This window comes from Clupea harengus, chromosome 5 (assembly GCF_900700415.2).
Source record: "Clupea harengus chromosome 5, Ch_v2.0.2, whole genome shotgun sequence".
Lineage (NCBI taxonomy): Eukaryota > Metazoa > Chordata > Actinopteri > Clupeiformes > Clupeidae > Clupea > Clupea harengus.
In genome coordinates, this window is record NC_045156.1 from 29,342,080 (window position 1) to 29,365,566 (window position 23,487).

The following is a 23,487-nucleotide window of genomic DNA, read 5'->3' on the forward strand; positions in this document are numbered from 1 at the left end:
CCACAAAACTCTACTGTCTTTATAAACTTTTTTAATAACATAATTGCGACAATAAGAGTTAACAAACTTCTCGCCTCATTCTAATACGCAAGAAGCCCCCTCAACATGCATTGGGACAACACCAGAAACACCTGTACGACCTGGAGTTTTTCAAGAATCATGCCTTGTACGTCGCTTTGGATAAAAGCGTCTACTAAATGACTAAATGTAAATGTAAATGAACACACATCATATGCCACTACAGGGACCATGAGCACCATGGAGGCATGTGGGCATGCACCTGCCTGGCTTAGGTCTTACCTCTGACTGACGTCGGTTTGTATATGGCCATAATGAACCATCTAGTCTGTTCGTACTTGTTTAAACCAGGAAATTGTGTCAAATGATAAAGAACAGCGTTGGGTAGGCTAAAGGCTGCTAGCTAACAGCAGGTAGCTCGCTAGCTGGTACTGAGCTATTAAATGGCACTCCTCTTTGCTCTGATTATGAAGATGTTTTTTGTTTTCACCTTCCAGACGACAGCGTTGTGAAGCCATCCACTTCTGAAAATTAAATAACTATCTGTGCTTTTGTTGGCTTTCAGTTTTTGTAGGGGGACGGATTTTCTATTAGATAGATTATTAGATAAGATTAGATAGATAGTATCTCCAAACTGGAGTGCAAGCAGGGACTTCGACGACGTTATAGAAATAAAAATATCTGGAGGCACTGTGGCGCAAGCCAATAAGCCCCCCATTAAGGGCTACAATGCCCGCGGGGACACAGGTTCGATTCCGGCCTGCTGTCGTTTCCCGATCATCTCCCCACCTCTTCACTCCTCCTCACTTCCTGTCCAATATACTTCACTGTCCTATCCAAATAAAGGCTAAAAAAAAGCCCATAAATAAATATTTTAAAAATAAATAAAAATATCAGCGGGTGCAGTAAAGGGATCACAAGTTTCTAAAATGTAATTTTTTTCTCGATATCTCTGTCTGGCTATAGTGGTATGATCTGTGGTGGATGGCGATCGTAATTGAGTAGGCTGCACTGCTCGAAGAGGTCCACTGTTGGTCGCCATCTTCGCTGTTTCGCTGTTCTTTTTGCCCGCCAGGTACCCATTGTAGTCACGTGACAACAACAGTAGAACTGATTTTGAAATACTCCTTCGACATTCAAAGCCCTGAAAGGCCTAGCTCCGGGGATTTATTAGTCCTATCCTGCATATTCCAAATCTCAGGATGCAAGCCTTCTCGTAATTCCAAGAGTGTAGGAGGCAGAGCCTTTTGCTATCAAGCCCCCTGCCTTTGGAATAATCCTCCGTCCTTCATCCGAGAAGCTGACACCTCTTCATTACTACCCATTAGGGCTGTCAACGAATATTCTAAATTCGAATATATATTCGAATAGTTGTTAAAAATAGCATTTCGAATGTGAAAATTAATATTCGAATGTAAAAAAAAAAATTAAAAAAAACAGTGTTTTTTTAAAGCGAATATTCGAACGTCATTTTTGAGCAATTTTGACAGCCCTACCACCCATCGTTAAGAGCTATCAAGCCCCCTGCCTTTGGAATAATCCTCCGTCCTTCATCCGAGAAGCTGACACCTCTTCATTACCACCCATCGTTAAGAACTATGTGCAGAGGTCCACCACTCATTGCAGAGCCTCTGGTGCAAAGGGCTGCATGTGGGGTTGCCTCTCTGTGAGGGTCCTGCCAGTTGGGACTTAATGTGTGAGCCTCAGGTGCAAAGGGCTGCATGTGGTGTTGCCTCTCTGTGAGGGTCCTGCCAGTTGGGACTTAATGTGTGACTTAGTTGGGACTACTTGGGACTTAAGGTGTGCTTCCTGCAGTGCCCTCAGATCTTCAGTAGAGTCCTTCAACTCACTGTAAACTCTTTATGATCTATCTATTCTGCAAGTTACAGCCCTGAGTCAAGGCAATGAAATCTTTTCCAATTCTTTTCCAATTGCAATTCTCTCATTTCAGTGCATTTGCTCGTTCTCACATTTCAGTGCTAGACCACCTGAACCCCTCAGAAGTAATGTGTGTTAGCCCTGCAAAAACAGCCATCTGTCACAACGGGCATCTGTCCAATCCTTTATAAGTCCACCAACAAAATATTTTCTTCAAAGACAATCAGATCCATGTGGGGGCATATCTGAAGACATGTACGAGTTATTCCATGTCTGATCTGTTGGACTACAACAGTGAACTGCCAGTTCCTTCACTGTGAGCGTGAGTGTATGTATGTAGGTGGTACAGCAAGCAGGCCGGCACCGTACCTTGTAGTTCTGGTTGGATTCGAAGTTGGACAGCGGAGTATTGCAGGCGGTGGAGAAAGGCATGACCTTCACTCCTCTGTAGACTAAGCCTTTGTCATAGAGCTGCTTGAACACCCACCTGAGACAGAGGGACAGATGGACACATAAAGCAGGGGAAACACACAGGGATGATTGAGAAACGACATGATGCTAATGAACTAGGGCGTCTAATACCACAGCATATCAACCAATGTGGTAAAAAAAAAGACAATGCCACATATTCAGCTCATGTGTGTGTCAAAGCAGATTCATGCCAAAAACCTAAACGTTCCAGTTTCATCAGAATGTTTAGCTTAGCATATTAATGAAAAACACATCAGATTTATCACGATGTTGAAGAGATAAAGCTTTCATTTTTAGGGTGATCAATCATCAACTATTTAATTTAATGACAGTAGTCAACTGATGAAAAGATTGCTTGTCAGTGCCGTCAAGTAAAACTTTAAAATAACTGGCTACAACAAAAAACAATTTGGCATCACCTTTTCAGCCAGTCAGTTTTATTAAAATAGGCCAGCAGAGTACTCTTATAACTTATTGACAAGGTCATAAGCAACTCAAAAAAAGTCTGACGGTACATTTCCAAAGCATAGGCCTTATTCCACACAACTTTTAGTCACTCATTTTTTTTGCATATAATTATATATGAACAATTCTTCTGAGCATTCAACACATCAGAAATGACTGTTACTATACACCATGTGTCTGTGTGTACTCTGTGGCATTATGGGTGTGATCACCGGGGATGGCAGTGCTGCTGAAGCTTTCTTAAGCAAGAATCTTTTTGTCGACTTTTTGTTGTTCGAATTGTTGTTATAACATAAAAGCACCCAATACCCGATCCCTTCAGTAATGTGCCCAGTTGTAGTTCAAGTTCTTCTAGAAGGATGTTTTCAGATGATAAAAGATAAGATTTGGGGTTATTCTATATGTCTACAACACTGGAGAAGAACATGCATCAAATGTTTCAAAAATTCAAATGTTCGTGTTACCTGATTTAACTGTTTAATTGTTTATTTTAGGCAACTAGGTTTTTCATCATCTTCATTTTCATTTTGATGGCATACAGTCATGTGAAGGACAGATAAACACAGCCATTGTTCCCATTAGTCATCCAGGATATGCACTATGTAGATCTGTGTTCTGAGACAGAATACCCTGTCAGAACGTATGAACAGCTTTCACAGCACGGCATTGCCAACTGTATCGCTAAGGCCCGTTTCACACTGCCTGCGTTGTGTGTGCCTGGCAGCTGTGTTGCGGTACTGCTGCGTCTCGGTTGTGTGTGTGTATTCACATCGCTGACATTTATTCTCCAGTGCTGCTACTGCCAGCCCTATCTATCTGCACTGAGTTTGCCTTTGATATTGGTCGACAATACACAATCAGTTTGGCATCATCCATCGTTGATGAGTGATTTAAAAAGAGAGGACCAGAACGTTGACAAGTTGTACTTTTATTACCCTTATTCAGAGCAATAGCGCAACAGGATACTACTTAACGATATAATGTAATTATAGCCTTCATTGGATTTCTATACAGTACACATGTAGCCTCCACTTTACACTGCAATGTACATACACTCCACTTAACATGCAATTGCTAAAATGGTTAAAAAATGTAATATAATAAATTAATTTAAATTCTATTTCTGTCGTGTCAGTGACATATAGCCCAGACATTGAAACTGCAGGTAAATGTGTCAGTTTATGTAATGTTGCTGGTATGTTGTCAATATGACTATTAAAATATAATTTTACTGTCTATTTCTGAAAAATAGGCTCCACGCCGAAACTCTACACGTCTCACGCAGGCAGCGTGCATGTGCTAACCTATTAACATGGGCGCCGAAATAAAAATCAACAGGTAACGCAGCTGCAACGCAGCCAGTGTAAAAACGGGCATAAGAGACACTACTTACCATGTTAGCAAACTTTCATAAGTGCCAACTGGGCTGTTTATGGTGTATGCATACTTTTTAGGTAGTTAGCTCGCTAGTTTTAGACCAAAACTCCTTACAGCCACTTTATTACTGCAGGGGAGGAAAGATGATGAAAGTTCTTACACTGAATGCTCTGTGGCCAACTTTTACAACTTCCATTCTGCAAACTTAACCTTTAAACTGATTCATGACAAGATGTATAACAAGAATTTCAGTAATCTTCAAACAAATGACTAGCTTTCCATGTCAAGACAGTCCTCATTCTCCAGACTCTCAGATATCATCTACCCCATCTGAGGGCCTGCATAAAGAGTAATGTATGGTTTACAGATTTTCTTTTCTTTAGAAGTCTCTAAATGTTTTAGAAACAAGAACATCATGGAGAGGCAACAAGCAAATGTGCAATGTTACACAGGAGGAAAGCGATTTATGGCATGTAGAAACTGCACTCTACTGCCTTACACTCAATAAGTCGATCTCCAGATAAAGGGTATATTGATATTAAAGATGCAGTCTGCAATTCTGTTGAAAGGTTGTTGATATTTGAGTTCAACAACCAACCAGTTTACACTGATTAGTTGATTAGCTGGGTTGGTTAAGTGAAAGTTGTTGCATACTTAAATATAATTGCAGAAACAGAAATGAGTAAGACTGTCCATTTCGCAGGGCTCAGGCAAACATTTTTAATTAAACTATAAATCTTAATGGTTATTCAACTTCTCGCAATATGCCTGCACTGATTACAGATAAATTAGGCAGACTTCATTCTAAGTTATGTTGCACTCTATTAGGCAGACTCCACACAAACTTATGGTGCGCAAGCTTTACTTTTTTGAACACGTTTCTGTGAACTCAAGTGGTGGACCAGGTGCTAACAACACTTGGATCACAGGTTTGATAACCAGGGGCAGAGAATTGGTGTGACCAATGGTAACCACATTTATATATTTTTAATTTAACTTGTTTTCTTTTACACTGAAAAAATGAGCAGGTTTATTTGTCTTTTTAATATTTTGATAATCTGGTACTGGCTGGGTTAAATACCTTGTATTTTGGTGTTTTTGGTGAACTGTTTTCAAGTAACAGATGATGAAGTTGCTGATGTACAGCTGCCATGAATCCAATTTAATCTAAATATTACAGCTGACTGGTGGCTTGTTATTGTTGTTTTGCTTGCTTGTTTTACTTATGGTACTCTTTCTGATGAAGCCAAATTAACTTACCAAACAGTCTCCATAAACCATGGATAAAGAGTCTTGTAGTCATTCTTGAAGTCAATCCATCGTCCCATTCGGGTTACAGAAGCCTGGTGCAAAATAATCATGATTTTGAGGTCAACTGTCTCTGTCTGGATATGAATGTCCATTTCAATATATTCTTCTCAGGCCAAATCTGAGACCTGGAATTAGCCTGTCTTCAGACAAGAACCAACGTGTGACTGTCCCCACCCTGAAATGTGTTAGACTTGCGTGGGATCAAGAAATACACAGGTGCTCATGAATAGTGTGTCATTGAAGGCTCTGGTACTGGGAAAAGACTGAAAGGTTTGAAAGTACCATACATTGAGCATACTGAGCAAAACACACCTACCTCCCATTCATTTGAGTATCTCATCACAATGTTCCGGCACTGCTTGTTGTATTCTGCGATTCCCATCTTGGCCACATCATCTGGCCCTTTAATGCCAAGGGTCTTATCAATTTCATATTCCTGAGAGGGGCAGGAAGGGGAAAGAAACATTAACCAAAAGTAGAGCTAAATGAAAATATGTAAGATTACAGTCAGAGTTACAATCGCTTGAGACATCGGGAACAATGCAGTGGACCCAAACACACTGAAACGACTATTACAGTCAAGACAAACACATTGAAACGACTATTACAGTCAAGACAAATACATTGAAACGGCTATTACAGTCAAGACAAACACATTGAAACGACTATTACAGTCAAGACAAACACATTGAAGTGGAAAGTGAAACAAAAGAGTTCATACCACAGGCAGTCCATGGCAATCCCAGCCAAATCTCCTGTCTACATGAAAGCCACTCTGATGGGAGAACCTGGTGACAATGTCTTTGATGGTACCAGCCAGAATGTGACCATAATGAGGCAGGCCAGTGGCAAATGGTGGCCCATCATAAAATGTGTACCTACAAGTGAAATTAACACTTTATTATTCTTTTATACTTACATCACTGACTGCAGTGACAAAATATTCAGGAAGCACTTTTGGAGACAGGTTTAAACCAGTGATGCAACATTCCATTTTGTTTGGGTTATTTTTATATTGGTCAATGACGTGAACAAATGTCGAATGAGGTGATGATATTAAGAAGGTAAGAAGAGTAGGAGTTAGACAGCACAAACACACACACACACACACACACACACACCACACTACAGTTTGATGAATGTTGTGAATTACATGTCAGAGAGTTAATTAAATTGTTTGTCTTTCTGTTGATTAGAAAAGTATGAATGTAATAATATTTACTTCTGATACCTCATACTCTACTTTATGATAAGAAACTAAACAGTCTTCAGCACCAGACATACAGTCTGAAGTTGAAACTCTATTTTAACAACGGTGTCATACTTAGGTCGGTTCTTGGATTGTTTGAGACATTCCTGGAAGCAGTCCTTGTCCTTCCACAGCTGGAGGATGCGTTCTTCCTCAGAGGGAAAGTGGATGGATTCAGGCACTGGTTGCACCATGGCATCTACCAAGCAAACATAATAATAATAATAATAATAATAATAATAATAAAACTTTATTTATATAGCACCTTTCATGCAAAGGAATGCAGCTCAAAGTGCTTTAAACATGACAATATGTTTCAAGTGTACTTAAGTTTTCTAATTGCTACTACTGTCATTTTCAACGCATTACCTACATACATACCTACCTACATACATACATACATGCAACCGCAAGAATATTTCCACTCTATTCACATCTAAACATTGCCAACTAATACTCAAGTGTTTTGACTGGCAGTTTCTTTTAAATGTGTTAACTAATGCAAACTGACAATGAAAGTGTTCTGGATTGGGCCTCTCCAAACTACAGGTCTACAATTCTACAGGTCTAATTTCTGAATTAGAAGTTAAGATACCTATTGTACACAACAACTGAACAACGACCTGTCAAAGAAAATACGTAGCCTACCAATATCGTTAGCTAGCATGCTTTCTCTAACAAGTTTGGCTAACATCAGCTGATTACATACACGTCCAAAGCAAATGGACTTTTCTTGATATGATACGTAGCTTTAAACAGCTGTTCTAAATAATTGTATCTTATTACACGCAACTGATTGTCGCAGGAAAATATATTTCATCATTTTGCAATTCTATAGTTTTACTCACATGTTGGCTTCGCCGGTGAGCAGAAAGGGGAGGTGATAGGGAAATGATGCAACTGCTCTGAAAGCCTGAGCAGCGTGAAACTAGCCTAAGTGCAGGTCGCTTCCGGATGGGAGACAGTTTCTGGATGGGAGACGGTAACAATTCAAAGTAAAAGCCCAGGAATACTGCAGTATAACAGCACAAACGAAATTATCTTGGATTAGTTTCATGCATAATATAGCGGTAAAGCATTTTAACATTTAATGATCTAAAAACACATGTAGGCCTAACACATCGCCCCATTGCACCAATGTTGTTAGCCTAGGTTTAATTTCTATGCTTTAGTGTAGTTTATCAAACCACACCAATTTCACAATTGTTCAGAGAAATGAACCTTAAAATAAAAAACACAGACTACCTCCTTTCTTACAGAACTTGTGCCACTGCACAATTAAGTAAAAATGTATATTCACATCTCACATATTTTCACTCGTCCAATAGACTGATGCTGCAAAAGTAGTTAGACCAAAAAAAAAACTACAATGGTGTACCCCCTCAATATAGGGGTCAAATGTATTTATTGGAAGGTGTAAAACATGATTCTGAAATAAAAAGTGGGAAACTGTCGTCCGCGTGGCATCCACAGCCTTTCAAGCATGTGGCCTGTTGACCTCTATAGGTGTTATTGACATACACTGATACTGCAAAAGTTGTTAGGCTGGGCAAACTACAAATTGTAACTCCTCAATAAAGGGGTCAAGTCTTTTTATTAGGGTGTAGGACATGATTCTGAAATAAAAAGTGGGGAATTGTAATCCGAGCTGGAAAGGCTTTGTGTACGCCATGTGGACATGGTCTATTAGTATTAGAAGAAAAAAATTGGAAAAAACATAAACAAGCGAGCTCACCCCCTTTTCTTGGCTATGTAGGCCTACATGGTACGTTTTTAACACTTTAGCAAAGCAGATGATAACCAAATTAACAGTGAAATAAATCAGAATCTACGTCACCATAAATACGACAGTCAGACATGCAAATTATGATTGGATTTTTAATTAGGTTTATTTTCAACCCTCACCGTTCGTAAAGAGCGTCTTTTAATACCAATTTTAGACTGGACTTTTATTTTAACATGTTGTCAACAGTCGTCGGCCGCCATTGCCAAAAACGGATGTCTGTCTTAGGTTTATTTAGCAGCGTTCAGTGAGCAACTATAGGCAAATGAGCTCGAGCGACTTCTGGTTACGATTTTTCAAAATAAAAGTCCCTTATTAGCCCCGTGTTTTCTTAAACTATCAGAGATATTAATTTCATAGTAACATCAAAATGGGTTAAAAACGATTCACTGATGTTACAAAAGTATGGTTTTCTTGTTTTCATATAATGAACAATGACTAAACAGATAATATTGTGTTAAGAAAAAGTAAAACACACCCCAATATGCTGATAAAAGGATTATGCCTTCATTAAAGTTGGTTGAACTTGTTCAGAACTGTAAAGAAAGGGTAAAATATGTTTAGCAGTCATTATTCTGGTCATTCACTGTGAAAAAACACTTGACACACAGATCACACAGGTGAAAAGGGATTATCTCCAATGCCAGGGTATTGCCATGTGACACGTATCACACTTTGCTGATGAAACTAAAGATTGTGTCTCAATAAAAGGGGGGTGGAATATGTTCAGGACACTCCAAACATTAAATAAAATGTGTGAAGTAGTTCAGATTTACGTCCCTGAATGCTCCACAATACTTTAAACATAGGCCTACACACAGGCGAAAATGCATTATCTTCAATGGCAGGGCCATGTGACATGTACTTTATACTTTAAACGAGTTTTATTGTTCCATTTGTCCTAATGATCGGGAAAATAGTTAAAAGCGTGTTTGAAAGTTATAGTAGCCTATTTGTCATTATAAAGTCCTAATCTGTCTACTCGCTAGATCAGACTTTATAATGGTATTTTGTTAACTGTGCATTATATTAACTTGATTTAAAACAAGGTAAGATATAGTGAGTTAATTTTAAGCGTACAGGATACTTTGATAATGACTAAGATGTAGCTGAAAATTGACAATTAATATTACTTTCATAGTAACATCAAAATGGGTTAAAAACGATTCACTGATGTTACAAAAGTATGATTTTCTTGTTTAAATATAGGGAACACTGACTAAACAGGCATCATTGTAAATATTGTAGTAAGAAACAGTAAAACACACAACAATCTGCTGATAAAAGGATTATGTCTTCAATAAAGTTGGTTGAACATGTTCAGAACACTGTAAAGAAAGGGTAAAATATGTTTAGCAGTCATTATTCTGGTCATTCACTGTGAAAAAACACTTGACACACAGATCACACAGGCGAAAATGCATTATCTTCAATGGCAGGGTATTGCCATGTGACATGTATCACTCTTTGCTGATGAAACTAAAGATTGTGTCTCAATGAAAGGGGGGTGGAATATGTTTAGGACATTCCAAACATTAAATAAAATGTGTGAAGTAGTTGAGATTTACGTCCCTGAATGCTCCACAATACTTTAAACATAGGTGATCAGACAGGCGAAAATGCATTATCTTCAATGGTAGGGCCATGTGACATGTATCACTCTTTGCTGAAAAAACTAAAGATTGTGTCTCAATGAAAGGGGGGTGGAATATGTTCAGGACACTCCAAACATTAAATAAAATGTGTGAAGTAGTTCAGATTTACGTCCCTGAAGGCTCCACAATACTTTAAACATAGGTGATCAGACAGGCGAAAATGCATTAACTTCAATGGCAGGGCCATGTGACATGTATCGCTCTTTGCTGAAAAAACTAAAGATTGTGTCTCAATGAAAGGGGGGTGGAATATGTTCAGGACACTCCAAACATTAAATAAAATGTGTGAAGTAGTTGAGATTTACGTCCCTGAATGCTCCACAATACTTTAAACATAGGCCTACACACAGGCGAAAATGCATTGTCTTCAATGGCAGGGCCATGTGACATGTATCACTCTTTGCTGAAAAAACTAAAGATTGTGTCTCAGTGAAAGGGGGGTGGAATATGTTCAGGACACTCCAAACATTAAATAAAATGTGTGAAGTAGTTCAGATTTGCGTCCCTGAAGGCTCCACAATACTTTAAACATAGGTGATCAGACAGGCGAAAATGCATTATTTTCAATGGCAGGGCCATGTGACATGTATCGCTCTTTGCTGAAAAAACTAAAGATTGTGTCTCAATGAAAGGGGGGTGGAATATGTTCAGGACACTCCAAACATTAAATAAAATGTGTGAAGTAGTTCAGATTTGCGTCCCTGAAGGCTCCACAATACTTTAAACATAGGCCTACACACAGGCGAAAATGCATTACCTTCAATGGCAGGGCCATGTGATACGTATGACACTTTGCTGAAAAAACTAAAGATTGTGTCTCAATGAAAGGGGGGTCGAATATGTTCAGGACACTCCAAACATTAAATAAAATGTGTGAAGTAGTTGAGATTTACGTCCCTGAGTGCTCCACAATACTTTAAACGTACGTGTCACATGGCCCTGCCATTGAACATAATGCATTTTCGCCTGTCTGATCACCTATGTTTAAAGTATTGTGGAGCATTCAGGGACGTAAATCTCAACTACTTCACACATTTTATTTAATGTTTGGAGTGTCCTGAACATATTCCACCCCCCTTTCATTGAGACACAATCTTTAGTTTTTTCAGCAAAGAGTGATACATGTCACATGGCCCTGCCATTGAAGATAATGCATTTTCGCCTGTCTGATCACCTATGTTTAAAGTATTGTGGAGCCTTCAGGGACGCAAATCTCAACTACTTCACACATTTTATTTAATGTTTGGAGTGTCCTGAACATATTCCACCCCCCTTTCATTGAGACACAATCTTTAGTTTTTTCAGCAAAGAGCGATACATGTCACATGGCCCTGCCATTGAAAATAATGCATTTTCGCCTGTCTGATCACCTATGTTTAAAGTATTGTGGAGCCTTCAGGGACGCAAATCTGAACTACTTCACACATTTTATTTAATGTTTGGAGTGTCCTGAACATATTCCACCCCCCTTTCATTGAGACACAATCTTTAGTTTTTTCAGCAAAGAGCGATACATGTCACATGGCCCTGCCATTGAAAATAATGCATTTTCGCCTGTCTGATCACCTATGTTTAAAGTATTGTGGAGCCTTCAGGGACGCAAATCTGAACTACTTCACACATTTTATTTAATGTTTGGAGTGTCCTGAACATATTCCACCCCCCTTTCATTGAGACACAATCTTTAGTTTTTTCAGCAAAGAGCGATACATGTCACATGGCCCTGCCATTGAAAATAATGCATTTTCGCCTGTCTGATCACCTATGTTTAAAGTATTGTAGAGCCTTCAGGGACGCAAATCTGAACTACTTCACACATTTTATTTAATGTTTGGAGTGTCCTGAACATATTCCACCCCCCTTTCATTGAGACACAATCTTTAGTTTTTTCAGCAAAGAGCGATACATGTCACATGGCCCTGCCATTGAAAATAATGCATTTTCGCCTGTCTGATCACCTATGTTTAAAGTATTGTGGAGCCTTCAGGGACGCTAATCTCAACTACTTCACACATTTTATTTAATGTTTGGAGTGTCCTGAACATATTCCACCCCCCTTTCATTGAGACACAATCTTTAGTTTTTTCAGCAAAGAGTGATACATGTCACATGGCCCTGCCATTGAAGATAATGCATTTTCGCCTGTCTGATCACCTATGTTTAAAGTATTGTGGAGCCTTCAGGGACGCAAATCTGAACTACTTCACACATTTTATTTAATGTTTGGAGTGTCCTGAACATATTCCACCCCCCTTTCATTGAGACACAATCTTTAGTTTTTTCAGCAAAGAGTGATACGTGTCACATGGCAATACCCTGGCATTGGAGATAATCCCTTTTCACCTGTGTGATCTGTGTGTCAAGTGTTTTTTCACAGTGAATGACCAGAATAATGACTGCTAAACATATTTTACCCTTTCTTTACAGTTCTGAACAAGTTCAACCAACTTTAATGAAGGCATAATCCTTTTATCAGCATAATGGGGTGTGTTTTACTTTTTCTTAATACAATATTGTCTGTTTAGTCATTGTTCATTATATTAAAACAAGAAAACCATACTTTTGTAACATCAGTGAATCGTTTTTAACCCATTTTGATGTTACTATGAAATTAATATCTCTGATAGTTTAAGAAAACACGGGGCTAATAAGGGACTTTTATTTTGAAAAATCGTAACCGGAAGTCGCTCGAGCTCATTTGCCTATAGTTGCTCACTGAACGCTGCTTATCGTTGCTAGCAGAACGGAACTGGTTTATTTAGGCTGACGATGATGTCAAGCGGAACCGGAAATATCACAACTGTATTTAACCATAGATACAACGGCATTATAATAAATGCTTGGCTTCGCACTGTGACAGGATTTTTTTTTAATTAATATGCAAGTACTCGTTGGTATATTACATTCAAACGGCATTAAAACGACCCAAATGAAGTTAAAGTGTCAAAGTGATTCACAATAAAAAAGTAAACTGTTCTCATGGCCAGCAGAGGTCACTCTTTCATTGTGCCGTTCTGTCCACGCAAATGTTCCAACAAAGTTCTTTATGCGTCTCTGATTTCAATCAACACATTTCCAGCTACAGCACAGTTACTTTGTAATGTGATTATGTGGACTGTTTATCTATGGTTCACATGGCTGGTGTATGAGCTGATGGATAAAGCAGAACAGAGAAGAAGTAGGCTACATGAACTCAAATGTAAATCTTATGATCCAGGTTTGGATGAAGTCTATCATTCCTCTATGTGATAAACTACACAACCACATCCGGTCTAAACCTTGCCTGTTAATCTTCCTCAGTGTCTTCCATCTTCCCTCCTTCTTCCTCATCTTTGTTTTTTCCCTGAATTATCTAAACAGATTTACAGGCAAAAATAGACTGGATCTCCTGTAGTTTACTGCAACTGAACAAGTAAAAAGAATGAAGGGAATCTCAGACAATTCACAAGGGACAAATACATTGATTATAGTCTGGGCTTGGAGGAGGACCCTTCCTCAAGTTAGTACTAGAACCCCCAGTTGCCAGTCTTTCTCTTCACAAGGACTTTCCACTTGAGGAGTAAGGGTTGGAGCTCTTAAAAAGACATCTCTCAAACATCATGGACGACATCTACAAGGCAGCGGTACGTTTTTTCGTCTAAGTGAAAGCCTGGTTCTTCATCTCATACTTATTACATACATATTTATTTATTTCCAATGTGATATATCAGGGCATACACAGTAATACTATATCTGTAAAATATAAATGTAAAATAATGTCTCAGTCATAATTACCATATGTAAATTGTATCATTCTTGAGAGGAAAAGTCGAACATTTCATAAAATATTTCCTGTTTAATAGGAAAGTATTTTATTTTATCACAGCAACCAGAAAAAAAGGAAAGAGATTGAACAAATGTTGAATTTTGAACAAATGTGATTGAAGCATAGATCCCTGCACAATATCTCCCCTACCTCAAGTAAGAATTCAGAAATGTTATAATCCTTCAGAAAGTAGAATACAAGTAAAATACATCCAACAATTCCACTTTACTGTCCGCTACACTAAGGATGCCATTTGGATTATGTGCTACTAAAAGCACATCACAGCCCAAATTAGGTTTCTTTTATTTAATGTGTGTCTGTCTCAATAACCTGTACCATTTGTGCTGCAGGAAAGCTTTACAGATTGCTCAAATGAATTTATCTCCCCTATACAGGTGGAACAACTAACAGAAGAGCAAAAAAATGGTGCGAAACATGTTGTCTATGCTGTATGATCTGCTCTGTTATTGAGTGTTTGTTTGTTTGTTTGTGTGAGGAGATATTGTAAAACAGCTCAGTGTTTATGCTAGTGTACATACCTCTTGTAATGTTTAACAGCAGAAAATAACCTTGTCACTCCTGGGAGAAAAGACTCCATAGGCATAAATCAGTCATGAAAATATAAACAGGACAATTAAGAGATAGTGTGTCCCATCTCAAAGGGAGTTGCCTGTATGCTATTTCTGTTGAATAAACAACAGATCAGCACGAGATACCATATGCCCTTTCAGCTCAGTGTTTCAGTTGCCACTAACATTAAGAAGCCAATGGCTATTGAAGCTGGATGTTGAAGTTGCCATTAACATTAATAAGCCCATGGCTGTTGAAGCTGGATGTTGAAGTTATACCTGGAACATTCTGGGACTAGACCCCACACTACGCATATAAAATACGGCTCAAAATTTGAAAACAATCTGAAATATATGAAAAGTGAATTTTCATTCTAAGTCAAATGTATAGATGTCTTTATGTATCATACAACAGTACCAACTGGTACATTACCTGGGTAATGATTTAGAACCAGTTGTCGTCTTTGCTTCCTTGATAGGGTTAGACGTGTTCTTTAATCCGACTGTTCTCTCTGTGATGAAATAGAGTTCAGGGCTGCCTTTGACATATTTGTGCAAGATGCTGAAGACGGCTGCATTAGCACAAAAGAACTTGGGAAAGTGATGAGGATGCTGGGACAAAACCCTACTCCAGAGGAACTCCAAGAAATAATTGATGAGGTGGATGAGGATGGTAATGTTGGACTCTATCCTCCTGCCTCACACTTGTCACATGTCATATCAGAGAACTCTATGATGCCGGTCGACATGTGCACTCACTCAAACAGCATGTACACATATAAACATTATGTATGTTGATTGTGCTTTTTAGAGAATGGGATAGTGAAATTTTTTTAAATGGTTAGAAACTTGGTTTGCTCGCCAGCAAAATAATAATAATTTCAATGGACAATTGTTCATACAATTTCAGGGGGAGTACTCTACGATCCATGCTCTAGAACAGCCACATGCATATGTCCTAGTGGTGTTTATGTGCTGGGTGACTCTTTTCAGGGAGTGGCACTGTGGACTTCGATGAGTTCCTGGTTATGATGGTGAGGTGCATGAAGGATGACAGCAAAAACAAATCCGAGGAGGAGCTGGCAGACATTTTCAGAATGTTTGACAAGTGAGTCAAATGTGTTTCACACCCAGCGGTTCAGTGTCCCCCTTAATTCAGTCATACTACTACTTAATCAACTACTCAAATTATTTGAAATATATGCTGTCCTACAGAAATGGAGATGGATACATTGACTTGGAAGAGCTGAAGAAGATGCTGGACGCCACCGGGGAAGCCATCACAGAGGATGACATAGAGGAACTGATGAAAGATGGAGACCGGAACAACGATGGGAAAATTGATTATGATGGTAAGATACTGTTTATGGGGTTCCCACCCCTTTTTCTTTGACATTTCAAAACTTTTATGACTTTTCAAGGACCTTTAATGGCATATTACAACCCACAAGTACAACAAGATTGTGTACTTTACTCCACAGATTGGGCTTAATTACTGAAACAACCTTTTCCATTTGTCATAGATTAGTTACATATCATTTCAGAGTACAAGAGCACTAGAATGACTTTCATTAGACCTACACAAAGAACAATTTCATGACTTTCCCAATACTTTCAAGTAATTTACTGAATTTCATGACTTTTCAAAGACTGAAAAATGGGATTTTAAAATTCCATGACTTTTCACATCCATGGGAACCCCGTCTTCTCAGACAAACAGCAGCTCGCTGCATATTTAAAGGATTTTGTTAAATTGGTTAAATATTTAAATGAATGCTGTGATTTAATTTTTGAATGAAGTTTAGGTTTGTTTGAACATCATTTTTCTATGACCTTGTACTAAGAACAATATATATATTCTCTCCTCAGAATTTCTGGAATTCATGAAAGGAGTGGAGTAGAGCCTGCGGATCACCTCTCACTTCATGACTGCCGTTCAGATTTCGTGTTTATCCAAACAACAATTATATACTGTTTTTTTTCTATTCTGTGCCTTTAGTCTCATCACTTCTGTATGTAGATTTTAATACTTGAGAAAACTAACATGTTAAGTTCTCGATCAGCTTGACTAATACATTTTCACCCGTAGACCGTATCAATGTTAATGTTATGGAATGCTATAAAATACTTGTTTGAAATGATGGTCCGACATCCTTTTGTGCCCACCATACCATGTGATATTTCAAACAGCAACATTTTCACCATACCACAAGAACTGAAAGTACCAAGGACAATTTCCTGAGGGGCAGCTGCCGGATCACCCAAACTTGAGCCTGTGACCTCTCTCTGAACTCTCTCTGCCCTGCGGAGGAATAGCCTCATCTGTCCGTCATGACCTCATCTGTGCTTAGTACAGTTGTCAGTGTTGTTTGGAGGGGGGGGGGGAAACAAGCCAAAGACAAGACCTGGCATCATGCATGGGTCATGACAGAAATGAAAATGAACCACACATACCAAAGCCAGTGTGCTTGTAGTGAGATCATGAGACAGACAGACACATGCTTTTCATGATTGCCTATATTTAAACTCCAAGAATGCTGCTGTAGTGTTGGCTTAAAATAATTACACAGGTAAGTTAACGGCACATTATGCAGGTTGTTTGTTACCATTTTTGCATTTTGGAGATCAACCATTTTATCCTCAAAATTAATTTTGATGGAATATGGGCAATGTGAAATGCACACAAATGTTCACACTAGAAATCTGGGCTATTGACCATCCAAGTTTGAAACCAAGTAGAAATGTAACAGCTTTTAGAGAACATCACCTAATATGTGCCCATATGTTAAGGGTATGACCAAAAATACCTATGACTGTGTAAAGAAAGATTTGGGTAAATAAGCGCACTTTCAGAAATGCTATAGTATGCCCATGAGAAGTCTGTTCAGTGCCACTTCTAGTTCCCATAGCGTGAAGGTTGTTAAAGGATACACATCTTGCTAACGCTTGAAAATAGGAGCACAAATACCAACTGCCTCGAAATAAGCCGAAGACAGAAGAGAGCTCATTGAATGACGCACCACTACTAGAAGACAGTGAACTAGTCTGCACCAAGTAGGCACTTCTATATTTTTATAAAACACATGGATTCTTATACCGTGACTCCACAATTCGGCAGCAATTTTATCATTAGAGGACACGCTTAAAAAATTGGTCATAAGTGACAACTCTTCATTAAGACCAGCAAAACCCCATGCTCCCATCAAGAAGACAGCTCAATGCCGTGCCCAAGATATCTACAACTTCGACACGCAAGACCCCTGTACTGAAGTACGCATGAGGAGGAGCTCATGAATGCCCAAGTGAAAACAGCTTCAACGACTAACCATGTTGACCTCAGCTATTTATATCAAACTGACTATGATGGACAAAATCAATGCCAAGCAGCAAAGCTAACGAGTTTCTCCAGTATGCCTAAAATCATTCTGTTAAGGGAAATGGACAAATGTGGAACTACTGGAAGGGCAGACTTCAGCAACACCTTCTCATAGCACATACATCCAGAGGTTATTACCCAAATTAAAAGCACACACACAAGAAGCCGATTCTCAAACGTTTTATGGACACACCCAAGGAATGTTTCGACGTCAAATGAATCTGTCCAATAGGCAGCTCATCTGGTCACAATACGTCATGTCAACTACAGTATGAGCATGAAAAATACCTTAACTTCTTAAAAAAAAAAAAAAGAGAGTTGTTGACAGTGTCCTTAACAAACCATGGCTTTATTGTGGTGGTAGTACAGAGTCCTTTGGGAAAGATGGTATGTGTGGTGTCTCTGGAACATGTCTGCTGTTCATTGTTTGACAGCCTTGGGTGCCCCCTTCTTGTTGTGTTTCTTGGCAAAACGCATGTTCCTCAGGAACTTAGGGCAGACCTGCAGGAACGAACAGACAGCCAGTGAAAACCAGCACCACTTTAACAGAGAACAGATTTAAAACTGCTCAGGGTGGCAGTGCATCAATGGCATAAGGAACAAAACTGATAAGCGGGGTCAGTGTAACATTGATGTCAGAGTCGTGTAAGTATCAGAACTTTTCTTTCTTTAAATGGTGTCAGTCATCAAATCAGTGGCTACAGCACAGAAAGAACACTAAAGTGCCAGTTTGTCAAATACTATGTATTCTAACCATATAGGACAGAAACATTTACGCTACCATGCTAGAGTGCAGAGTAGTAAAAGGCATGTCTGAAAGAAACAGGGTTTGTCAGGAATAGAGGATCCAGCAAACACGGGAAAGACTTTCTGTTTACTCTTCCTGCATTATCAATGATCTGGCAACAATCATGCCACGACCACTTTCGATACAGGGTCATCATAGGGCTTGTACACACATGTACATAGAAGTCATGGTGATGACATTTTTAAAACACAATCTGCATGGCTCACTAAACGGATCTACCATGAAATCGAACTTATTATTTAAATCCAACGAACATGTCTCAATTAGACCAGTATCTTCTAATCTATGTTGCAACAACCAATTCCAACTTACCCCCTTCAACGACTCGTAACGGTCAGACTTTGGCTTCTTGATTCCATTTCTGTGCCATTTGCGAGCTGAAGATTCAGAAGAAAATGTATTGGGATATATACACGACACACATTTCGACTGATTCAAAACGTCAACGTGACTTGCCTAGCACAATTATGCTAGCTACCCTAGCTATCTAGTTATCCAACTTAAAGTTACCCTCAGGTTCTCCAAATAAATGACTCAAACAAAGCGTACTTACACTGGTTGTGGGTGGTGTGATTCTTTGACTTTGCCATTTCGGTAGCTGATTCTGTCACAAAGAGAGGGGAGAGGAGAACTTGCAATTAGCCAACAAACATCAGCCAGCCTAGATGGTTAGGCACCCAAATCCCCATATACTGTAACCATTAGCCATTCGGGGGAGATACCAGTATAATACGAAACATGTAAGTAAGGGGCTATCAGTGATAACATACAGTGTAGTAAACTAGAACTCGATAGTTAGCAACCTTGTAAACAATTTTAGCATGTAAGCAACTCAAACCCGCGATGAGTGAAAGAACAGCTACTATTTTTTAGATAATATTGTAACAAGGTTGTGAAATAAAATTACATCTAACTAGCACACGAGTGATTATTCACTTATTATTAACAATAACTTGAAATTAAGTTTCATACATGTAGGATTGCTTTAGATTTAGAATACTGGCAGTGAGAAAAATCTAATACCTGCCACACGTATGGATTCTATACCGGAAGAGGACGCATAATGGAATTGTGGGAAATTTGAAAGAACCGTATTTTGCCCAAGCCTGTAACTCCCCTCTAAGAACAGTGCTGCCCCCTATCGAAATGCATGACCGAGGAGTTCTCTTGGGTTTGAGTTGCTTACATGCTAAAATTGCTTATATTACAAGGTTGCTAACTATAGAGTTCTAGTTACACCGCTAAGGATGTATTTGAGCAACTGTGTGACGCAATTGAGCATTACTGGTCTGTCATGGAAGTCGCTCCGAGGAATAACAGAGGGTTCACCATCAATGATCAGCATATCAGTAAACTATTAATTTAGATCACTATAGATGGAAAGATGCTGTATTTTGACAGACAAATGAAATTATACACTTGAAATATATTGATTATAAATACATTTATTTTATAAAATAAAATAATTCAGATTTTTGCTGAAACTTTATTCAGTTTTCTGCTTTGTTTTGTTTGTTTGCAGCCTTGTTACCAACTATACAAAAGTGGTGCAGTACAGCATTTGCTTTGAAATGTGCATGTATGAAGGAAAAATATAGATGTAGTTGTCGATGAAGACATATATATATAGTCCCAATATTACTGCTGTATATGTAGTGGCATGGGTTGTCGATGAAGACATATATATAGTCCCAATATTACTGCTGTATATGTAGTGGCATGGGTTATCCATGAGACAAAGTGATCCAAAAATGCAACTATAACAAACACCTACATTTCCCTCGGGATTAATAAAGTATCCATCTATCTATCTATCTATCTATCCTTTATCCAAAGAGCATCTTGCATTGCCCAGGAATTGAAACTCAGGTCAGCTATTTGTTATTCAGAAACACTAACCATTGTACCACTGATCACGCATGGTAAATTTGCCACACTCAAAAGTCGTTGAAAGTCGTAGGTATTGTGATAGGCAAGCCAACAGATAAAAAAAAATCTGGCCCCCCACTGACCAGACTGGACACTCATCGGCCCCTAGATAATTTGAGTTTGAGACCCCTGGTATAGAGATAGATACGGCCCGCGATTCTGGTGAAAGGTTGTTGATATTTGACCTCAACAGGCAGACACTGAACCTACGGAACAGCCAGGAGCAATTCGCAGAATTTTACCAAAAGGGTATTAGACTAGAATTGCAGATTTCGCCTTTAATACATATTAATGATTTTATAAGCATTCACATGTTCATTAGAACTTTCCATGACTACAGGACAACAAGTGGTAATATTGTTGGTGGAACGAACTGCCTAGTACTACCAGAGCAGGGGTGTCCCTCTCTACCTTCAAGAAGCTTTTGAAGACCCAACTCTTCAGAGAGCACCTCCCTTCCTAACTGGCACCTGACTAGCGCTTAACCTGCACTTCTTTTTCCTTTCTAGGTCGTTTTTTTTTTTTATTCTCATGTAAAGTAGTATTTATTGTTACACCATGTTTTTTTTTTGCTCTTAGCTTGACTGTTCTCTCCCTTGTACGTCGCTTTGGACAAAAGCGTCTGCTAAATGACTAAATGTAAATGTGAATGTAATTGTAGCACCTCAACAACTGTAGGCTATAATATGGTCAATGGGATAAACACACATAAACTAAACTAAAAATAGCCTGTGATATTGAGCTGAATTTCAAAGAACAAAAGCTGCCTCAGGTCGAGGGGGTCATCATCGACAGAACTATGAATTCTGGGACTGGGACTTTGTGTCCACTGGGACTTTCAAAATGACTTCATACATCATAATTTGGTCAGTAAATGCATGCAACATAAGTAGACCCTTGGGTCTCACGGAAGATTGGATCACAAGTCATTTTTTGGGGGATTTGTATTGATGGATTAAGGTTTTAAACTTTCTGACACCATTTAAATGTGCCCGTCTTTGAGAAGAGATGGAGAGAGGCTATGTTGTCCTACAGTTATATCTTCATGTGTTGCCATGAATCTGTCCACAGGGTGTCAACCTTGCTCTATTTTATAGTAACCAGGAAGTGTGTTCTGGTAAGCTGAGGCAACTGCAAGCCAAACTGAAAAAAAAGAACATCTTTTTCATCTGCAAACAACAATTGTAATTATACGAAAGCAATATGAATCAATAGTTTACAATCTCAATGTTTTAGTATAAGAGCAAATTCCCTTGGTATTTTAGTAGGCGGATGCATATGAACCACATCGTGATTGTCAGAGATTTGTGTTTTGAAACATTCATTAGCCTCCAAAGGAGAATATTTAAGAATTGATTTATAATAGGTTATGTCTTATTGAATTTATACAAAACTACAGGGACAATTTTTTCTCGCTGATGGGACAACATTGCTCCTGTTTTGGGTGGTGTGGCAAATCGTTCATACCCTTACACAGGGTACAGAAAATGAACTGACCAATTAGGATGTTGCTTATTCTTTTTCAGCACTCTGCTCTGACCATTCAGATGGAAGCGGATGTCCAGTTTATCCCAGTATAAGAGGACGCCAGTGCAGTTTTCTCCACTGTTCGTATTTGAGATGAGTTGATGAGGCTACGATGTGGGAGAGCTTCAGGAAACCCCTCCTCCTGCCGTTCCTGTGTGTTGTGGTATCATCAAAGGCCATGTGATGTGGAGTAGATCTCGTGCACAAATCACACAACCTGGAATATCTTTAATCCTCACAGAGCACCTCTCTCTCTCTCTCTCTCTCTCTCTCTCTCTCTCTCTCTCTCTCTCTCTCTCTCTCACGCTCTCTCTCTCTCTCTCACTCACTCTCTCTCTCTCTCTCTCTTCTCCTCTCCTTCTCTGTGAACACTCGCTGCTCAAGTGTGGCAAAGCTCCATTGAAGCTGAAGTAATCACGCAGCATCCTATATTTAGACCCTTCATTCATTGCTGATGCTACCACCACTCCCCTCTCACAGGCATCGCATTCAGGGCCTCCAGCCTCCATTTACACGCCAGGCATTGCTTGACGGGAGACTGCAAATCTGGTGGAGGTATTCAAGTAAACTTCTCGGATATTTGAATTGGAGAAGAATTACAATTAAAATTCAGTTGCGTTGGATTCTAACAGTGTGGATGCTGAACTCGTGAGCACACAGTCATCTTTTAATATCTTGTTTAATCTTTTATCATAATGATCACCTCAGATCACTTACATTTTTCTTTACATTAGACGTATGAAATGTTTCTCGATAAAAAAGGATTGTCAGGCTACTATTTCTGTTAGAATGCCTATGCTAATCAATATTTCAGGGTTAGAAAAAGCAGTTGCATGGAAAGATTATTTGCACCTTTTCATTTTAGATATAACTTGCAACTCCCCTAGTCAGAAATGCAGACAGGAAGGAGGACCACCAGGACAGGGAAAGCCATTTCCCTCCAGCTGCCAGCTCCTTACATAGCATGAAGGTTGACCATGATGCTTACATAACAGTAGCCCGAGGAACCACAGCAGGAATCACATGGTCCATCCCAGGCAGCGCTAGGCTAGCTTCATCGCTAAGCCCCGCTCCTTCCCCATTCTCTCATCTGTAAGAACCAGCCAGATCTCCTCGCAAAACTCCCTTTGTTGGCTGGGTGATTTGAGCAAATCCCTCCAGGGAGCTCACCTAACTGTTTGGACAGTACAGTGGATTGCTTTTAGGCGGCGAGGAGGTCTTTATCTGAAAGGGAAAGTGCTTCTTCTTTCTAAGAGGCAGAGGAGA

The 23,487-nt window shown here is 39.1% G+C and overlaps 3 protein-coding genes and 1 non-coding gene across 5 annotated transcripts in view; 1 reads left to right on the plus strand and 3 right to left on the minus strand.

Annotated features, from left to right (window-relative positions):
- Positions 1-7,720, minus strand: part of iars1 (isoleucyl-tRNA synthetase 1) — a 63,236-nt gene extending 55,516 nt beyond the window's left edge. The window contains exons 1-6 of the mRNA XM_031568471.1: positions 7,618-7,720; positions 6,845-6,968; positions 6,242-6,398; positions 5,837-5,956; positions 5,470-5,552; positions 2,266-2,383 (exon numbers count right to left, since the gene is read on the minus strand). Coding sequence (XP_031424331.1) covers positions 2,266-2,383; positions 5,470-5,552; positions 5,837-5,956; positions 6,242-6,398; positions 6,845-6,963 — 597 coding nt within the window. The 5' untranslated portion in view covers positions 6,964-6,968; positions 7,618-7,720. The remainder of the gene's footprint in view (positions 1-2,265; positions 2,384-5,469; positions 5,553-5,836; positions 5,957-6,241; positions 6,399-6,844; positions 6,969-7,617) is intronic.
- Positions 7,721-13,806: 6,086 nt separating this feature from the next.
- On the plus strand, positions 13,807-16,970 carry LOC105893517 (troponin C, slow skeletal and cardiac muscles). The gene is made up of 6 exons (XM_012819943.3): positions 13,807-13,830; positions 14,408-14,438; positions 15,108-15,254; positions 15,575-15,689; positions 15,797-15,933; positions 16,451-16,970. The coding sequence occupies exons 1-6, from the start codon at positions 13,807-13,809 to the stop codon at positions 16,480-16,482; spliced, it is 486 nt and encodes a 161-aa protein (XP_012675397.2). The 3' UTR covers positions 16,483-16,970.
- Positions 16,971-18,122: 1,152 nt separating this feature from the next.
- Positions 18,123-19,853, minus strand: rpl29 (ribosomal protein L29). 2 transcript variants are annotated; one of them, XM_012819944.3, is made up of 4 exons: positions 19,789-19,853; positions 19,319-19,369; positions 19,078-19,142; positions 18,123-18,458 (listed from the first exon to the last, which is right to left on the minus strand). In XM_012819944.3, exons 2-4 carry the CDS (start codon positions 19,353-19,355, stop codon positions 18,378-18,380), a joined length of 183 nt encoding a protein of 60 aa, XP_012675398.1. In that variant the 5' UTR covers positions 19,356-19,369; positions 19,789-19,853; the 3' UTR covers positions 18,123-18,377. The 2 variants fall into 2 exon arrangements, with proteins under 2 accessions (XP_012675398.1, XP_031424333.1); XM_031568473.2 differs by having other exon boundaries at positions 19,738-19,820.
- LOC116220627 lies at positions 18,768-18,894 on the minus strand. The gene has a single exon (XR_004163788.1). It is a non-coding gene; the product is annotated as a small nucleolar RNA SNORA71 (small nucleolar RNA).
- Positions 19,854-23,487: the final 3,634 nt, after the last annotated feature.